General features: G+C 44.4%; 1 protein-coding gene across 1 annotated transcript in view; it reads left to right on the forward strand.

Moving 5' to 3' along the window:
- The window catches only part of NDUFA10 (NADH:ubiquinone oxidoreductase subunit A10), a 492,721-nt gene extending 482,113 nt beyond the window's left edge, over nt 1-10,608 (forward strand). The window contains exon 10 of the mRNA XM_030209674.1: nt 10,173-10,608. Coding sequence (XP_030065534.1) covers nt 10,173-10,241 — 69 coding nt within the window. The 3' untranslated portion in view covers nt 10,242-10,608. The remainder of the gene's footprint in view (nt 1-10,172) is intronic.
- The last annotated feature ends 8,573 nt before the right edge of the window (nt 10,609-19,181 follow it).

Consider the following 19,181-nt stretch of genomic DNA (forward strand, 5'->3'; position numbering starts at 1 on the left):
CTTCTCTACACACCCATACCAGCTGATTTGAGCATGAGCCTAATGAGGAGCTCTTGCACACAGGGTTTCCTAGCTCTCTTTCCCCTTAGGGCAGCCAATCTACACATCCTGTCAGCTTATTCCCTTGTCTTCCCCTATTGCAGCTAGAAGTCCAGTCCGGGTTCCTCATCTCACCCCCTGGCTCCTTGCCTGCAATGCCTTCTGGGACTTGTAGTTCAGACTGAAGCTGCCTTAACTTAACTATCCTGGATGTGACTTTATCACTATATATAGTATACTAGCCGTTATGCCCGTTAAAACGGGCGAGATTTCCAGCTACCCTCCTTGCCAGGTCTCCGCCGCCCCCCCCCCCCCCCCCCCCCCCCCCCCCCCCCGGAGTTGCCGGCCCGGGCCCTCTCTTCGCGATTCAACTTACAGCGCCGAAACCACAGCAGGCAGATCAGCTGAGCTGCCGTTGGCCTTCCTTCTCTGCCTGTGTCCCGCCCTCATGTGATGTAACGTCGGCGAGGGCGGGACAGAGGCAGGGAAGGAAGGCCAACGGCAGCTCAGCTGATCTGCCTGCTGCGTTTTCGGCGCTGTAAGTTGAATTGTGAAGCGAGGGCCCAGGCCAGGTGGAGGGGGGGGGCGGCGGCGGTGACTCCAGTTGGGGGGAGCGGTAGCGACCTCGGCAGTTCCCTCCCTCCCTCCCCTTCGCGCAGTTTCCCTCTCTGTCCCACCCCCGTCATCACGTATTGACGCGGAGGCGGGACAGAGAGGGAAAGTCTCTACTGCGCATTTGCGGGTGAGTACGGTCACTTGCAATTTATATGTTTGATATTAGAAACGGGATAAGCAACATAGGAAAAGTACAGAATTGGAATGTTTAAAGTGTATGATATATAGTTAGATGCTTGCCAGAATACTGTACTAAATGATCACTACCATTGTAAATGTGATGCAGTTGGAATGCTGTGTGATTTACGCAGTTAAAATGATCTGAGCATGCCATGCTTTTGTGTGACACAGCATGATTTTAACTGTTAAACTGTCAGACATAGGAATGTGTTAATTGCAAGCAGTGTTGATCAGGGAGGAGAAAATGACCTTGAGTGAAGAGAAAGAGAGCAATAGGGTTTTTTAAAAATATTTTAACAGGCTTTTGAGCAGTTACAGATTGTTTGATTTGCAGGTAGTGTAATTAGAAGTAGAATTAAGTGTCTCAGGGAATTAAAATTATGCTAATAAGAGCTTTTTGCCAAAATTAAAGGGATTTGGCAAAAACACTGGGGTTATTAAAACTACCACCACAAATTGGAATAATCCGGTCTGGCCAGTCCGAAAAAGTGACAGCTCCTGGCGTATGACCGTGGATTATCGGGAACTAAATAAAGTTACACCTGCTTTAACTGCTGCAGTCCCAGATACTATTACTTTGATAGAGAAAATACAGACACATTCTAACAGATGGTATGCTGTAATAGATTTGGCTAATGCCTTTTTCACAATACCAGTTAATCAGAAATATTGGGATCAATTTGCTTTCAGTTGGCAGGGCAGGCAGTATACGTTCACATGATTAATTATACATTTAAAGAACAAATGATGGGAGATAAATCCCGATAAGATACAAGGACCATCCCAAACAGTGAAATTTCTAGGCATTCAGTGGCATGATGGTTTAAGAGAAATTTTGCCAAAAGCTAAACAGAAAATTTTGGAATTTGTTCCTCCTGAAAAGGAGGCACAACGTTTTATTGGATTATTTGGCTTTTGGAGAAAACATGTACCCCACCTGGGGCAAATTTTAGCACCATTATATAAAGTGACTAGGAAAAAATATAATTTTGAGTGGGGAGAAAAGGAACAACAAGCTTTTGAAGCAGCGCAACAGGCAATACAAACTGCCTTAGATTTGTGGCCAGTGCAGCCAGGAGAGGTAGAGCTAAGTGTCTCAGTGAATGAAAATTATGCTAATTGGAGCCTGTGGCAGAAACAAAAGACTCGGGTGCCTTTAGGGTTTTGGAGTCGCAAGTTACCAGAGGCAGGAATTAAATATACCCCTTTTGAAAAACAGCTATTAGCATGTTATTGGGCTTTAATAGATACTGAGCAGGACATATAGAGGCATATTTTCAAAGCACTTAGCCTCCCAAAGTTCCATAGAAACCTATGGAACTTAGCCTCCCAAAGTGCTTTGAAAATATGCCTCATAGTTGTCTTAAAACCCGAAATACCAACAATGCAATGGATTCATAGTTCCCCGAAAACCCATAGGATAGGGCATGCACAGGAAGTCAGCATAATTAAGTGGAAATGGTATATTTAGCAGAGAATGAAATCAGGAATTGGAGTAATCCCCTTACTGCATGAAAAAGTGTCAGCTCTTCCAGAAACAGGATAAATTGGGCTAGAGCGTCTGGAACGAGTAGAGAGCCCTGTTAAGTGGGGAAATCAGTGAACCAATGAGGAACAGCAGCATGCCTGGTTTAAATATGTTGGAGGAAAGAGAGTGTGGAAAGCAGTAACTTATAATCCCAAAGCATTCACTAGAATGCAGTGGGGAAGGAGCGAGTAGTCAATATGCAGAGCTGTATGCTGCCTATATGGCTTTGAAAACTGAGAATTTAGGACAATGTCATATATATATATCAATTCCTGATCTGTGGCAAATAAATTAGCCACGTGGCTACCTACCTGGTACAAAAATAACTGGAAAATTAATATCAAAGAATTGTGGGAATTGTATAAAATACTAATGTTATTGTTTTTTATGTAGATGCTCATTGCAAGGGTGATACTCTAGAACATCTCTACAGCGCAGTGGCTGATGACTGTGGAAGAGCCAGATAATTGCTCAGGTTTGGTGAAATGGGTGCCCAAAAATGTGAACATCTGGGAAGAAAGGCCACTTACAGGTGGGCAACAGATCGTGGTATTAGTTTAATTATGGATGTTATTAAAATTGTTATTGTTGAATGTCTGGCCTGTTAATACCAGACTGGGCGATCTGTTCCCCACATGTCTAAGGGGTAATTAAAATAGGGAAAATTACCTGAACAAATTTGGTAGATGGATTAGACAGAACCTTTACCCAATTTGCAAGGATGTAAATATGTGTGCACAGCAGTAGATAATTATTTTAGATATGTAATTGCACATCCTTGCAGGCAACACTAAAACTTTAGAATTGATAATGGTTCCCATTTTTTGAAGGCTAATTGGTACAATATGCTTCAGACCATAATAGATATATTGGATTTTTCATATTCCCTATTATCCACAGGCAGCAGGTTTAATTGAACAAATGAATGGTCTGTTGAAACAACAAATACGTATTTTCATTAAAGAATTGGAAAATAAATTTGGTAGAGGCCTTAAGGATGCTTAATAATCAGCCTATTGGGGAGGCAGAAACACCCCTAATGCGAATGGTTACTCCTAACCTACAAGTCTTGACTACCAAACATGACCAATTAGTATATTAGGAAATTACAGCAGGATGCCCTACAGGGCCACTCCAGGAGCGGCAGGGCTGGATTTATATGCTCTACAAATGGTTAAATTGTTACAAAGAGATATTCAAATAATTAATACAGGTTTTGGGAGGGGTGATTGATACAGACTATCAATGAAAAGTAAGGGTTATACTTAATAACAAAGGTCCACTTGATGTGTTAATTCAGGCTAATGATAGAATTGCTTAATTATTAATTTTACCCGTGTTACAATCTGGAACTGTGAAGTTGGATCCACCCACCACCTTTACCACACGAGGGGATAAAGGCTTTGGATCCACCAATCTGTTTGCAGGTGCAAAGGTGTGGGTTACCCAAGAAAATGGTCCCCACAGCCTGCTGAAATTATTGCCCAAGGGACGGACAATACCATCCTGATCCTCCGATCTGGGCGGGGAAAAAAGACTTATGTCCCAGCGAATAAATGTTATCTTAGAGAGTAATTAATCTGTTAATATGTTTCATTTATAGATCCTTGTAAAAGGCAGTATAATCCTCCTTCTTATGGTGTCTTTGGGTATTGGCATTACCCCCGGTGGACGACTACATCTTACCACCGAAAGACAAGGCAAGCTGATTTGGCAGTGGAAAATTCAGAGTGAAATCTGACAACAAGATAATTACACATGTTCGGCTAACTAGATGTGTTCCGTGGCAACTGTCAACAACACTCAAATATGGAAAGAAGTCCTTTCACATGAATGAGTTTAATATGACTTGCACAAGTCAGAGACAGTCAATATAGCATTGTTGACCCAAAAATGCGGACATTGTTGACATTTACACTACCAATGTGTTATTAGGAAATGTTTATATTCTTCCTGTGTGAACACTACACCTATGAAGACCTGTGTAAAAACTGTAGTACCCTTAATTGCCTTAATTGTAGAGTAAAATGAATTTAGTATGATACATTGTTAGGAGCTTTTGGTACAGGTATAGAGATAATAAATGCTATTGATGCTGAAACTTTAGACAACACAAAATGTATTAGATATTAATCAGATCATTATTATTTTGCAATATAATGAGGTTTTTTTATTATACTCAGTTTACAAGTAGAAATTAATATTGGGGTGATAGTACCTGAGGATCTGAAGGCGACGAAATAGTGTGACAAGGCGGTGACCGTAGCTAGAAGGTTGCTAGGCTGTGTAGAGAGAGATGTGACAAGCAGAAGAAAGGAGGTGTTGATGCCCCTGTATAAGTCGTTGGTGAGGCCCCACCTAAAGTATTGTGTCCAGTTTTGGAGGCCGCATCTTGCTAAGGATGTAAAAAGAATTGAAGCGGTACAAAGAAAAGCTACGAAAATGGTATGGGATTTGCGTTACAAGAGAGGAGAGACTTGCGGACCTGAACATGTATACCCTGGAGGAAAGGAGAAACAGGGGTGATATGATACAGACGTTCAAATATTTGAAAGGTATTAATCCGCAAACGAACCTTTTCCGTAAATAGGAACGAGAGAACATGTAATGAGATTGAAGGGGGGCAGACTCAAGAAAAATGCCAGGAAGTATTTTTTCACGGAGAGAGTGGTGGATACTTGGAATGCCCTCCCGCGGGAGGTGGTGGTAATGTAAACGGTAATGGAATTCAAACATGCGTGGGATAAACATAAAGGAATCCTGTTCAGAAGGAATGGATCCTCAGAAGCTTAGCCGAGATTGGGTGGCAGAGGCTAGTGGTTGGGAGGTGGGGCTAGTGCTGGGCAGACTTCTACGGTCTGTGCCCTGAAAATGGCAGATATAAATCAAGGTAAGGTATACACAAAAAGTAGCACATATGAGTTATCGTGTTGGGCAGACTGGATGGACCGTGCGGGTCTTTCTCTGCCGTCGTCTACTATGTTACTATGTATAATTTACTACTTGCATGCTGTAACATTTATTTGCCCTTATACAACGGAAAAAGGCTCAAGATGACTAACTCTGATCACTTGTGGAGGTGAATTTCACCGGTGGGTTCCTTCCACAACCTAATTAATAATTTCAAATACTGCCTTGTGCACTGACCTCTTTTGTTCTGGGCAAATTGTGTAGTTTAAGGTAACTAAGCAGTGTGTATTATTTGTAATAATGAATTTCGATCAGTTATTAGGGGGCAGCATTATTATTACTATTTGCCCTTGGATTATACTTCCTGTTAATTTTACTACTACTACTACTACTACTTATCACTTCTATAGAGCTACAAGGCATACGCAGCACTGTACACCATACACAAAAGACAGTCCCTGCTCAAAGAGCTTATCATCTAAGTAAGACAGGTAAACAGACAGAACTATTAAGAGGTAAGGGAAATAAAGAGGTGGGGTAAAGGGCAATTAAGTAGTGGTTAGGAGTCAAAAGCAGTGTCAAAGAGGTGGGCTTTTAGCCTGGACTTGAAAACGGCCAAAGACGGGGCTAGACGTACACTACTACTACTACTATTTAGCATTTCTATAGCGCTACAAGGCATACGCAGTTCTGCACAAACATAGAAGAAAGACAGTCCCTGCTCAAAGAGCTTACAATCTAATAGACAAAAAATAAAGTAAGCAAATCAAATCAACGTACAGGCTCTGGAAGTCGATTCCAGGCGTGGGGTGCAGCGAGATAAAAGGAACAGAGTCTGAAATTAGCAGTAGAGGAGAAGGGGACAGACAGGAGAGTTTTATCTACAGAGCGGAGTACACGAGGTGGGGCGTAGAGAGGGAGAAAAGTGGAGAGATACTGGGGAGCAGCAGAATGAATGCACTTACAGGTCAGCAAGAGAAGTTTGAATTGAATGCGGAAACGGATAGGGAGCCAGTGAAGTGACTTCAGGAGAGGTCTAATGTGAGCATAGCGACTTTGGCGGAAAATGAGTCGCGCAACAGAAGTTTGGACTGATTGAAAAGGAGAGAGATGGCTAAGTGGGAGGCCGGTGAGAAGCAGGTTGCAATAATCTAGGCGAGAGGTGACAAGAGTGTGGATAAGGGGTAGAGTGCTCAGAGATGAAGGGACGGAGTTTGCTGATGTTAAAGAGAAAGAAACGCCAGGTTTTGGCAATCTTCTGAATGTATGCAGAGAAGGAGAGAGAGAGGAGTCGAAGATGACCCCAAGGTTACGAGCTGATGAGACAGGGAGAATGAGAGTGCCAGCCACAGAAACAGAGAAAGGGGGGATAGGAGAGGTGGATTTAGGGGGAAAGATGAGAAGCTCGGTTTAGGCCATGTTAAGTTTCAGATGACGTTGGGACATCCAGGCAACAATATCAGATAGGCAGGCTGATACTCTGGTCTGGATACTGTTTGAGATATCAGGGGTAGAAAGGTAGATCTGGGAGTCGTCAGCATAGAGATGGTATTGAAAGCCATGGGATGATATCAGAGAACCAAGGGAAGAAGTGTAGATGGAGAACAGGAGAGGACTGAGAACAGAACCTTGAGGTACACCGATTGGTAATGGGATAGAAGTGGAAGAGGATCCACCAGAATGTACACTAAAGGTGCGAAGCGAGAGGTAGGAGGAGAACCAGGAAAGAACAGAGCCTTGGAATTCAAGTGAAGACAGCGTATCAAGGAGTAGGCTGTGATCAACAGTGTCAAAAGCAGCAGATAAATAGAGAAGGATGAGGATAGAATAGAGACCTTTGGATTTGGCCAGAAACAGGTCGTTGGAAACTTTTGTAAGCGCAGTTTCAGTTGAATGAAGAGGGCGAAAGCCAGATTGGAGTGGGTCAAGAATAGGATGAGATGAAAGAAAGTCAAGACAGCAGCGGTGAACGACACGTTCAAGTATCTTGGAGAGGAAGGGGAGGAGGGAGATGGGCCGATAGTTGGAAGGACAGGTAGGGTCCATTGAAGGCTTCTTCATTTTAGTATGTTTGTTGAAATTAGTGCTTAGTATATTATCCATTTGTATAATCTGTAAGCATTCTGTGATTTTCCATAGAAGCTTTCTGTAACTTTCTTTAGCTCTGGACATGGGCTCGGAGCTTAATAAAAAGGGAGGGCTTGTCACAGTAAGGTGGGGTTCATCTGTGAGTAACATACGGACTGTGCAGAAGGTTTGTTCCTGGTCCAAAGCTCCTAGCTCTCGCTGTTGATAACAGCCTAGATGATGGAGACCAGTGATGATTGTATGTATAGTGTAATTAGTGTTTCTTTCCTGGTCTAAGAACTCTTTGCATTGCTTAGATGTAGAGACCAGTGATGTAATGAATGTTTATACAGCTAACCATTGTATATATGCTAACCATTGTGTGTGTATGTATTTTATATATATGTGTGTATATATCTTAATCATTGTAGAATTTAGCTTCCCTAATAAAGGTTTCATTTACTTATTACGAATCTAAAATAATCCACGGTAATTATTGAGCAGTCTGTGTTAGTGAGACAGGCTGTAAATCCATAGCGGTACATCAAGTTTACCTCATTTATATTTATGTTTATATTTGGTCATTTTTACTGTTGTTATGCTGTTAACAAGACTGTAAGTTTTATGTTAAACTGCACCTGCTGTACACCGCCTTGGGTGAATCTCTTCAGTGGTTAATAAATCCCAATAATAAACCAAGGAGTCTATTCAAGACAAAGAGGGAAATGGTTAAAACATGAGTGTGAACAAGACAGTAAGAGTTAGATTTTTGAATAAGGTTACAGAGGGAATATGAAACATTGAGAGAGCCAAGTACACAAAGGCACTCAAATTTGGATGCCATGGGAAAAATCTCCGAGTCGCAAACAGCGACCGATGCACAAAGAGAATTTCATGCAAGTGAGATGCACGGATCCGCCTTTGCACATCGGTTGCTGTTTGGGAATGGAAGCTGTTAAATGCATTTGATACTGCTGTCAAAATGCAATTGACACCTGACACTAGACCACCACAGAGTTTTTTAAGTTGCGCAGTGGGGGGTAGCTCGAGAGGGGTCTACCTGAGTCCAGCAGACTCCCTCTCAACCCCCCCCCCCCCCACACACACACAAGTCAAACCCCCCCACTTCACAGAAAATCCCTGGTGGTCTAGTGAAGTTCTCTGAACCCCCCCTACTTGAGAAGTTCCCTGGGGGGGGGGGTCCGATGGACCCCTCAACCTCCCCTCTCCAAAAAAATACCCTGGTGCAGTGGACTCCTCCCGACCACTAGGTGCATGGGGTTTGGTGCAAATCCCTCCCCCCCCCGGTGGGCCCCAGATCAGTCCCCCTGGTGGCTACTAATAGCTGTGGTGGCCTAGCGGGATTCTACCCCCCAACTCTTCCTCCTATCTTGATGTGGGAAGCAGTTTTTTCCTTATATGGTGTTTAGGCCCCTCCCAGTGCATCCCAGGATGCAGCAGGCAGGGTCTGGGCACAGCCATTTTGGAAGTGGGTGGGCAGGAAACAGTCCTCCTGCTTCCCACATCAAGGTAGGAGGAAGGGTTGGGGGTAGAACCCCTCTAGACCACCAGGGCTGTTAGTGGCCACCAGGGGGTTCGACCCAGGTCCTGCCGGGTGGATTGGAGTGGGTCACACCACCAACCATGTCAATGGGTAAGGAGGGGTCTGCTGGACCACCAGGGTACTTTTTTGGAGAGGGGAGGTTGAGGGGTCCACTGGGGCCCCCTGGGAACTTTTCATTTGTGTGGGGGTTGGGTCGAGATAGGTCAAGGTAGAAACCTGCTTGACCACCAGGGCTATTAGTGGTCACCAGGTGGTCTGACCCTGCTCAGGTTTGGGGGGGGGGGGGTTGGACAACCCTGCCCCTGGGGAGTGTCGGGAAGTGTTCGCTAGACCACCAGGGTATTCTTTGCAGGGGGGAGGTTGGCAAATCCACGGACTCCCAGGATTTTTCAAATTTTTTTTTTTTGGGGGGGGGGGGGGGGGCAAGAGGAATCCACTGGACCACCAGGGATGTGATGAGGTGTCGAGAAGTACACAGGATTTTTTAAGGTCTTGGGGTGGGGTCAGGGGTCCATGCATGGAGTGCCTACCTTATGGGGATCAGTCTGCTGGTACTATACAGTGCCAGCAGACTGCTCCCCATAAGGATAGCTCCAAACCTGCCATAAAACTTGCATGGAAATTTCTGTGCATTACCCAGAATGCTCATTTTAATACTAATGAGCTCATTGTAATGCTTTTGCATAGGGTTGTTGGTAGCTGGTATGAGGACCAGTTAAAAGGATACAGAATCACTTTGTATATTAGATGCTAAATAATGTGTGCTTTAGACAGGCTACAACCTATCTAAAAAATCTTGTAAGCAGGGGCCCTGACTCAGGAAGTCTGTTCCAGCAAAGTAGAAAGAATAACAGCTGGAGTTGATAGAAGAGTAAAGGGCATAGATAATACGTAGGCTCAGGAAGAGAGCAAGGAGAGCTGATGACTAGTAACCCACATAGCACAATTATTGCCGGAATTAATAGTTCAAAGAATGGTAGTAATAAAATTCTTATCTTCAAACCCATATGTAAAGATACTGAGCATAACTGTAACAATTTATTACTGTAAAAATAATTTATTAGCCTAATGATTTCAATATTTAAGAAAACTTAAAGAAATTGACATTGAACAACTGAAGCTTTTTTTAATTAACCAAATTTGCTGCAAATATTTCTGTTAGGTTTTAGTTAGTGTTTTCTTTATATGTGATGTCTTAAGACTCCTACATACAGTTTATCTTATAACAGCATGACTTGTCAGTATTCACTTTGAGTTTTTCTCTTTCAGCTTCCTGGAAGAAAGTACAGTGAAGGTTACAATGCAGATGTTGGTGACAAGTGGATTTGGCTAAAATGATTCCTTCCAGAAGGTCTTTTGCTAACTGACCACCAAGCTTGAGTTATGATGTTAAAAAACCTAATCCCAGACACCAAGAATCCAGATTCTCTGACCAGAGCAAGAATAACCACCTTTGTACATTTAAATGACAACTCAATGGACGTTCTCTAACCTATAACCTTTTTAGGATTAAGAACATTCAGAGCAGGAACATACTTGTAACAAAAATGTGCCCTCTTGCATGGTTGAAGTGGCGAAAGCAAGGCAGAAAGTAACTGTAGCTGCCATTTTGAACAAGAGATTCAATGTTATCATTTATAAGTGTGCAATTGAGCAGTTTGTTTTCAACTGAATTACAATAAAAGTAAAATCTATTGGTTATGAAGTGTTTGAGTCTAGTCGAAGCAGAGTTTGTTGATCACCTTGTGTGTATGCCTATGTATTGTCCACAGAACTAACCCTGCTCCACCATCTACAAAGCAGAAAATCTAACATGAAATCTAGTGACTGTAAGCAGAATATTACACCATTCAAATGGATTTTATGAGACATAACTCATCAAACTGCTGCATAGGGATTCACTCTTTACACAAAGATAGACACAAAGATAGTATAGTTTAGTACCCTTTTAGAGCACTCATTGGATGCAATATAAGGCTCAGCAATGTGCAGCTCAACACCTGCAAGTATGTTGTAGACCTTCTTAATGCTGTTATAACTGAAATTATTTATATTGACACAATGATGCACAGTTTTGTTGTAATCAACCACTTTGAAACTGAATGTGCAAAAATATATGAATATGCACGGGTCAATACTGGCCCACTCACAATACAGTTCAGCAAACCTGTGCTAAATATTGCATGATCAGGAACCTCTGATCCTGAAATGGTACCCGTATGTAGACTTGCTGGCTCAAGTAGGGATGAGTGGTTAAAAAAAAAAAAGTCTGCCTTATAAATTTGGGGCGGGGTATTTATCAAGCTATATTAACAGATCTAATGTGTGTTATTTGCCCCTAACGCAGGTTAAAGGCTTCTAATGCAAGTTTTGGTGTCATAAAGCAGGGTTTTTTTTTAATAAACTTCATCTTCATTGGGTGTATCACCATTACAACAAGAAACCTTGTCCAGAACACAATCACATTGGTACAGACTACACAGATCGCCAAGCCACTCATATCCCCACAGCATTTTTATAACCATTAACATGATGTAATTATAAACAATAAAGCATGAAACAGCCATAACTTTTTCCCAAAAATACCACCCCCCCCATACTCCCCACCCCTTCCCCCCTCCCTTGATAGGAAAGTCAAAATAAGCCTAAACTTCCTAGGGAGCCCCTGTTTCAAGTCCTAACCACTAATTGTGCAAGACACTATATTAAGCCCAAGGATAACACAAAACAGATCAAATCAAAAACAGGTCAAAACAAGCTCACCACTTCCCACCTCCAGCCCCACACCATCTATGCATTCAAAAGCAAACTGTGCTCCCTGTGTGTAAGCATAAGCCAATATGGTTCCCATATATCCTGAAAGAACCTCAATTGGGCCTCAGGTCTGTTACCAACCAACCTGCGTTCAAACATAGCCATCTCGAACAAAAGGGTACCCCATAGCGATAGCTGAGGAGCTCGACGCATCCATCACTGGGTAAGAATAACCTTCTTAGCTAAAAGAAATGCCTTCACCAAGAAGATAGACTGCACATCCGACTTCGCCTGCAAATGTGCCCCATCTCGGAACAAAAAGCCCACAGGATGAAGCATGATCTGCTTCCCCAAACAGTGGGATAAGAAAACTCCTACTCCCTCCCATAGAACCTTAGTTTTCCCACAAGTCCAGAACATATGACCCTGGGTGGTCCTATCCTGACCAAATTTAGGGCAGCAACCTGTCTCCGCAAACCGAGCCTTAAAAGCCCTCCAGGGAGAAATATGAGTGCGTAACAGAAGTTTATACTCCTGCTCCCTATGGAGCATGTTTATTGATGCTTTTACAATATTGCTCAGGAAATCCTGGAGCACCTCTACTGAGACCTCACAATTCAAATCCTTCGACCAATCTTCCGCCATTTTCTGTAAAGAGAGCTCAGGTCGAGCAGCAGAGAGGGATTCCACATAATGACAAGGCCACGGATGAACCCAGTCTTCCAGCCTCAGACACATGGCCACCTGCTGAGCAAAGGAGGACTTAAGGTGTCTCATCTGAAGAAATGTGAAAATATCAGAATCCCCCAAATCATGCCTCTCAAAGCAGATAAGGGAATAATCTTGCCCTCCGCATCCAACAGGTCTCCTAACCACCTAATATCCCTTCCTTCCCCAAAAAGACCTCCACTCCCCATTCCAGGAAGAAAATCAAGGTTACCCTTTAAGGCTAAAAAGGGTAAGATATAACTAGAACCCTGAAAGTAAGCGCTCAAGGCCCTCCAAACACTTCTCATATACTTCCACACCACATGATTCCCAAGTACCTCCCCCAGTCTTGCTCTCCTTGCATGCAGTACATATGATGTCGATATGGGATGCAGGAACGTGGCCTCCACCTCCCCTGGTGTAAAACCATATGTACCCATCAGCCCCTAACATGTCCCTAACATGTCTTATTCCACAACCCAAGTTATATTGTCGCAAATCCAGCAACCCTATACCACCCTTCCCTTTCGGGATCATGAGAGTAGACATGGAAATCCAAGCCCTCTTGCCTTTCCACAAGAATAGGCTTAATGCCGTATACAATTTCCTCAAATCTGCCTCCCTTAACCACAGTGGCAGAGTCTGCAACTGATACAACCATCTTGGCACTAAAAGCATATTATACAAGAAAATACTACCTGAGAGAGCCAAGGGCAAACCCGACCACAACTGTAAACAATCCACCGATTTCCACAATAGTGGAGAGACATTCAACTCATATAGCCTATTCATATCAGTTGGTATATACATACCCAAATATTTAACAGAGCCCTCTGCGTCCTTCAACGGGGAAATCAGCCCCCAGTGAACCAACCTTTATGTTGATCGGCAAAACCTCTGATTTAGAAATATTCAGCTTAAGACCCGACAGCTGACCAAAGTCCGCAAATATCTGCAACCCCAAAGGCACAGACCGCTCCGGCTCTGTTACTAGCAGCATTGTCATCTGCAAATGCCATACACTTTAATGGAGCACACGTCCTCGACACCTCAACCCCCGCTATAAGGAAGCTCCTGCGAAGCTGCACCAACAAGGGTTCTAAAAATATACAGTAACGGGAGGAAGTGACGTCAACACTAAGAGATGGCCGCTTGATCGCGGGGCTCTGACATCACCGGAGCTGAAATTAAGCTAACCTCCAAGAAAACGGAGTGATTCTCCCTCAAAAGGTTCCAGGTGGTTGCTAAACGGCATGGCAGCACGAAAAAGGCTCGCAAAATTTAAATACACCGCGGAGAAGGAAGGAACGGGGAAGAACACTGGGCTGAGAGCGGCATCATAAGGCGGCAAGATGGCAGCCGGAGATTCGGAATCGGACCTGGACCCCGAGGAGCCTTTAGTGAGTGATGCGGAACTCGACAAGACTGAAATAGCCAGATGGTTTAAGGAGTTAAAGGCAGAAATGATAGCTACCAGACGGGGCATTCAAACAGCAGTGGCAGAGCTCCATGAAGTTTGGGCCCGCAGAGAGGTGGCCAGCCCCAAGATACCATAGCATGCTTCCATGAATTTGGAGTGACAGAAGCGGTATGGAAAGCTGCCTGAGCTATGGGCAAATTTGCTTTGAAAAACTGTAAACCGAAAATGTTTCAAGATTTGGCCAGAACAACTCTTCAGCGGCGAAGGAAATTCACGGAGGTAACTCAGTATTTGCAGAAGGCCGGCTTGAGATATCGGTGGCTATACTCATTCGGTCTACAGGTTACTGTGGGAGATAAACATCGGAAGCTTCACCCAAGGGAGCTTGGAAGACTGAGAGACTTGGGATGTAACGATATACCCACAGAGGAGGGAGCAGCATAGAACCAGAAGCAAGGAGTGGCCTCTGCAGAGCAACAAGGATGGAAGAGAGCAGGAGGGGAGAAGGGACGTCCTCCCTCAAAAGTAGTGACTACAGAGCCTGGAGATGGAGGAGTGGACTGACTTCTGCAGGTTGAGAGACAATGATGGGACTAAAAATAGGGGTCTTGCGAAGTAGACCTGTTATGATTGGGTAGAATACAATTGGCTTGAGGGATAAATGGTAGTGTGTGGATGGGGTAAGGGAGGGAAGTTCAGGGGAGTTTTGGTATTGGGGGCAAATCTCTGGTGAGGGCTTACTTCGGGAATAAACTGGTAGGAAGGGTGGAAGGCCAGTTGCGGGGGGTGCTAAGGGATAGGGGAGGGAGGGGAGAGGGGGGGATTTGCAGGTAGGGTCCTGGAATTTAAATGGTCTTAATGGTCCAGGGAAGAGAAGTATTATCTTTAGAAAGCTACGCAGAATCAATTGGGATGTGGTCGTGTTGCAGGAAACCCACATACAGAAGCAGGATGTATCCTTGATTCTGCATAAGGGATTTGGTGAGGGGTTCCCATTTGCAAATTCCAAGGGGGGTGTCTGGGGGGGGGGGGTTGATCATTTATGTTAAGGAAAGTCTCCAGTTTATTAAGGAGCGAGTGTATATAGGGGGGGATGGTAGATGCATAGCAATCAAAGGAAAGATACAGAACCAACCTATAACATTTATTAACATATATGCCCCAAATGGAGGACAAGGGTTGTTTTTTGACACCATCCGACCAGATCTGGTTGCCTTTGCAAATGGTCAAATAGTGTTTTTTTGGGGGGGGGGGTTAATTTCCCAGTAGCAGGGTTGGATCACTCCCGGGGGAGAGATAGGGGAGTAGGGCACATTAGGGGGAAATTTCTTAGATTGATGAGGGAACTAGATTTGCTGGATATTTGGAGATTACAGCATCCAGGACAAAGGACCTTTTCTCATTATTCACATGCACAGCAGACATATGCTAGGATAGATGCGGTTTGGTGCAGTCGTTCTCTAGGGGGGAAAGTAAAGGGGTCTGAAATAGAAAGTATTCATGCCTCGGACCATGCTCCAGTTTGGGTACTTCTGGGGGGGGGGGGGGTTAGGTAAGGTAAGAGGTGGGATGGTTAAATGAATCCTTGATAGAGGAGGAAAAGGATTGTCAGGAGAGCAAAGATGGGATTCTATGGGATGCACTTAAAACGGTAATAAGGGGACATCTTATCCAAAAGGGGGCCCAACGAAAGAGAGAGAAATCCCCACATTTTAGCTGAGCTACTTAAATGTAGAACTGATTTGCAAAAAATACAGATGGGAAAGATGGAATATCACAGAAAATTTACTCAGCAAAAATGTGTTGAATTTAGCAATAAAACAGGAAATATGCTGGCTAGGAGATTGCGCCAAAGACAAATACAGAGCACGATAACCAAAATTAAGAGGATGGGAGGGGATGTTGTACACCAAGATGTAGATATATGAGCTGAGTTTGTGCAATACTATACAAAATTATATTCTAAAGAAGAAGGGGCATCTAGGGGGGAGATCTGGGAATATTTACAGGACCTAGGACTAAGTAAAGTTACAGATAATCAAAGAGTAGAATTAGAAGCCCCGATAAAGTTATCAGAGGTATTAGGAGTAATTAAGGGATTAAAAGGAGGGAAAGTGCCGGGATTGGATGGGTATACGGGGAAATATTACAAAATTTTTGGAAGAGAATTGGCTCCCCTGCTGGTAAGGGTAGGTAATGCTTGTTTCATGGGGGAGGGGTTACCTCCGAGAATGCATGTGTCAGGGATATTGGTCCTTTTAAAACCAGGGTGAGACCCAGCTTTTTGTGGATCATATAGGCCGATATCCCTGTTGAATGTAGATGTTAAAATACTTGCAAAAGTTATGGCAGACCGACTGAGTAAGGTCTTGCCACAACTCGTTCATGAAGACCAAGCTGGCTTTGTGGCACATAGGCAAGTAGCAGATAATATTCGCCGAACCCTGAATATTTCATGGGGGACCCAGCGGAGGGGGGATTCCCTGATGTTCCTTGCAATTGATGCAGAGAAGGCATTCGATAGGGTGGACTGGGATTATTTGTGGGAGGTAATGTTAGGTATGGGGTTGGGAAGAAGTTTCATAGAGTGGATGAAGAGGTTATATGCAAACCCGGTGGCTCACATAAAGGTTAATGGGTGTTATGACTGGGGATGTGAGCCCTTGTGCCCCGACTGAGCAAGGCGAGTGCAGCCAGACAACCCCTAGCTTCACCTGCACTTAGCCACTATTCCCCAGGCGTTGAGCCCCTGGGTACAAGCGGCCAGCAGGACTTCCGGAACCGGCGGGGTTGCAGGACCACCGACCAGACAGGTAGCCAACAGACACAGTCCAAGAGCCAGGAAAACAGTAGAGCTGAGAATAGTCAAAACACAGTCCGGGGTCAGAGGCAGGCAGCAACACAACACGTGGTCAGGAAACAAGCCAAGGTCTGGAACACTGAAAATACAGGAACCAACAAGGAACACGGATGTGGACCACGACCTCTGTGCAGCAGAAGCCGAAGCAACGAAGGGCTGGAGGCAGTGCCTTAAGTAGAGAAGGAATTAGGCTCAAGAATGAGCAGCTGATCCAAGATGGCTGCCCCCATCAGCAGAGTAGCACAACGCCCAAATATGGGCTTCCTTCCTGTTCTCATATACAAGATGGCTGCCCCCTCCTGAGCTAGCCAAGATGGCTGCTGTCCTTGATCCAACCAAGATGACGGCTGCCAGAAATAGGAAACAGAAACAGACCCATCCTGGAGAAACCACATCCAAAATAGCCAGCTAGATCTGCCGGACCGCACCTCACCGGCGAATCCGCCGCGCAGGCCTGGAACCAAGTGAGGAACATAACAATGGGGGGTAGTCAGAGCAATTTTGTATTCAAAGAGGGACATGCCAGGGGTGCCCCCTATCCCCTCTGTTGTTTGCTTTGTAAATAGAGCCTTTGGCTCAGAGGATCCGCTCATTAAAAAATATTAGAGGGGTACGGTTGGGGGGTAGGGAACATAAGATTGCATTATTTGCGGATGATATCTTATTTTATATCTCTGCTCCTCTGTTGACACTTCCCATTGTGATTAAGGAGCTTAATTCCTTTGGACATTTGTTGGGGTTCAAAGTGAACTATGATAAATCTGAGGTCATGGGGATCGCCATATCAGCACCTGAAAGAGATCGGTTAAGGGAGGCTTATGCTTTTAAAACAGCGGAAGAAAGTTTTCGGTATCCCTCCTCTTTTCTATCTACACTTCTTCCCTTGGTTCATTAATCTCATCCCATGGCTTTTCCTACCATCTCTATGCTGATGACTCCCAAATCTACCTTTCTACCCCTGATATCTCACCTTGCATCCAAACCAAAGTTTCAGCGTGCTTGTCTGACATTGCTGTCTGGATGTCTCAACGCCACCTGAAATTAAACATGACCAAAACCGAGCTTCTCATTTTTCCCCCCAAACCCACCTCCCCACTCCCCCCGTTTTCTATTTCTGTTGATGGCTCTCTCATTCTCCCTGTCTCCTCAGCTCGAAACCTTGGGGTCATCTTTGACTCTTCTCTCTCCTTCTCTGATCATATCCAGCAGATCGCCAAGACCTGTCGTTTCTTTCTTTACAACATCCGTAAAATCCGCCCCTTTCTTTCCGAGCACTCTACCAAAACCCTCATCCACACCCTTGTCACCTCTCGTTTAGACTACTGCAATCTGCTTCTTGCTGGCCTCCCACTTAGTCACCTCTCCCCTCTCCAATCGGTTCAAAACTCTGCTGCCCACCTCGTCTTCCGCCAGGGTCGCTTTACTCATACTACCCCTCTCCTCAAGTCGCTTCACTGGCTCCCTATCCGTTTTCATATCCTGTTCAAACTTCTTCTACTAACCTATAAATGTACTCACTCTGCTGCTCCCCAGTATCTCTCCACACTCGTCCTTCCCTACACTCCTCTCCATGAATAAATCCTTCTTATCTGTTCCCTTCTCCACTACTGCCAACTCCAGACTTTGCGCCTTCTGTCTCGCTGCACCCTACGCCTGGAATAAACTTCCTGAGCCCCTACGTCTTGCCCCATCCTTGGCCACCTTTAAATCTAGACTGAAAGCCCACCTCTTTAACATTGCTTTTGACTCGTAACCACTTGTAACCACTCGCCTCCACCTATCCTCCTCTCCTCCTTCCTGTACACATTAATTGATTTGATTTGCTTACTTTATTTTTTGTCTATTAGATTGTAAGCTCTTTGAGCAGGAACTGTCTTTCTTCTATGTTTGTGCAGCGCTGCGTATGCCTTGTAGCGCTATAGAAATGCTAAATAGTAGTAGTAGTATCAGGGGACATTGATTCCTCGGGATCTAAATAAACTATCAGTTAAATTATCTACCTCTCTTGAGGGCTATTGGAGGGGATATGAATAGATGGAGGAATGGATGGCTCTCATGGTGGGGGCGTATAGCATCTGTAAAAATGAATATTCTACGTAGGGTTTTATTTTTATTCCAGACGTTGCCAATCCAGGTCCCTAAAGGGGAACTCTTACGGTTACATTTGTATGGGGGGGGGATCACCAGCTAGACTGGCACAGAAGATAATGTGGGGGAGGCCCGAGAAAGGGGGGAGGGGAATGCCAAATGTACTCTTGTATTATTGGGCATCCCAATTAAAACATCTAGCAGAGTGGAGCAAGGTGGATCTATCCCCAGTAACTAGGTTGGAGCAGATTTTTGTTCAGGAGGGGAAGCTGGACAGGCCTCTTTGGGCCTCAATTCCGAAAAATAATTATAAGAGGTTAACTTCAAATCCTTTTGTTTCACATTTACTGTCATTATGGGGAACTCTAAAATATAAAATGAGAGGCTCACGAAATAGGTCCACGTATGCATGGATTCTTCAGGAGCCTGGATTTCCAGCAGTAGAGCA

The sequence above is a fragment of the Microcaecilia unicolor genome, chromosome 7 (assembly GCF_901765095.1).
Source record: "Microcaecilia unicolor chromosome 7, aMicUni1.1, whole genome shotgun sequence".
In the NCBI taxonomy this organism is placed as follows: domain Eukaryota; kingdom Metazoa; phylum Chordata; class Amphibia; order Gymnophiona; family Siphonopidae; genus Microcaecilia; species Microcaecilia unicolor.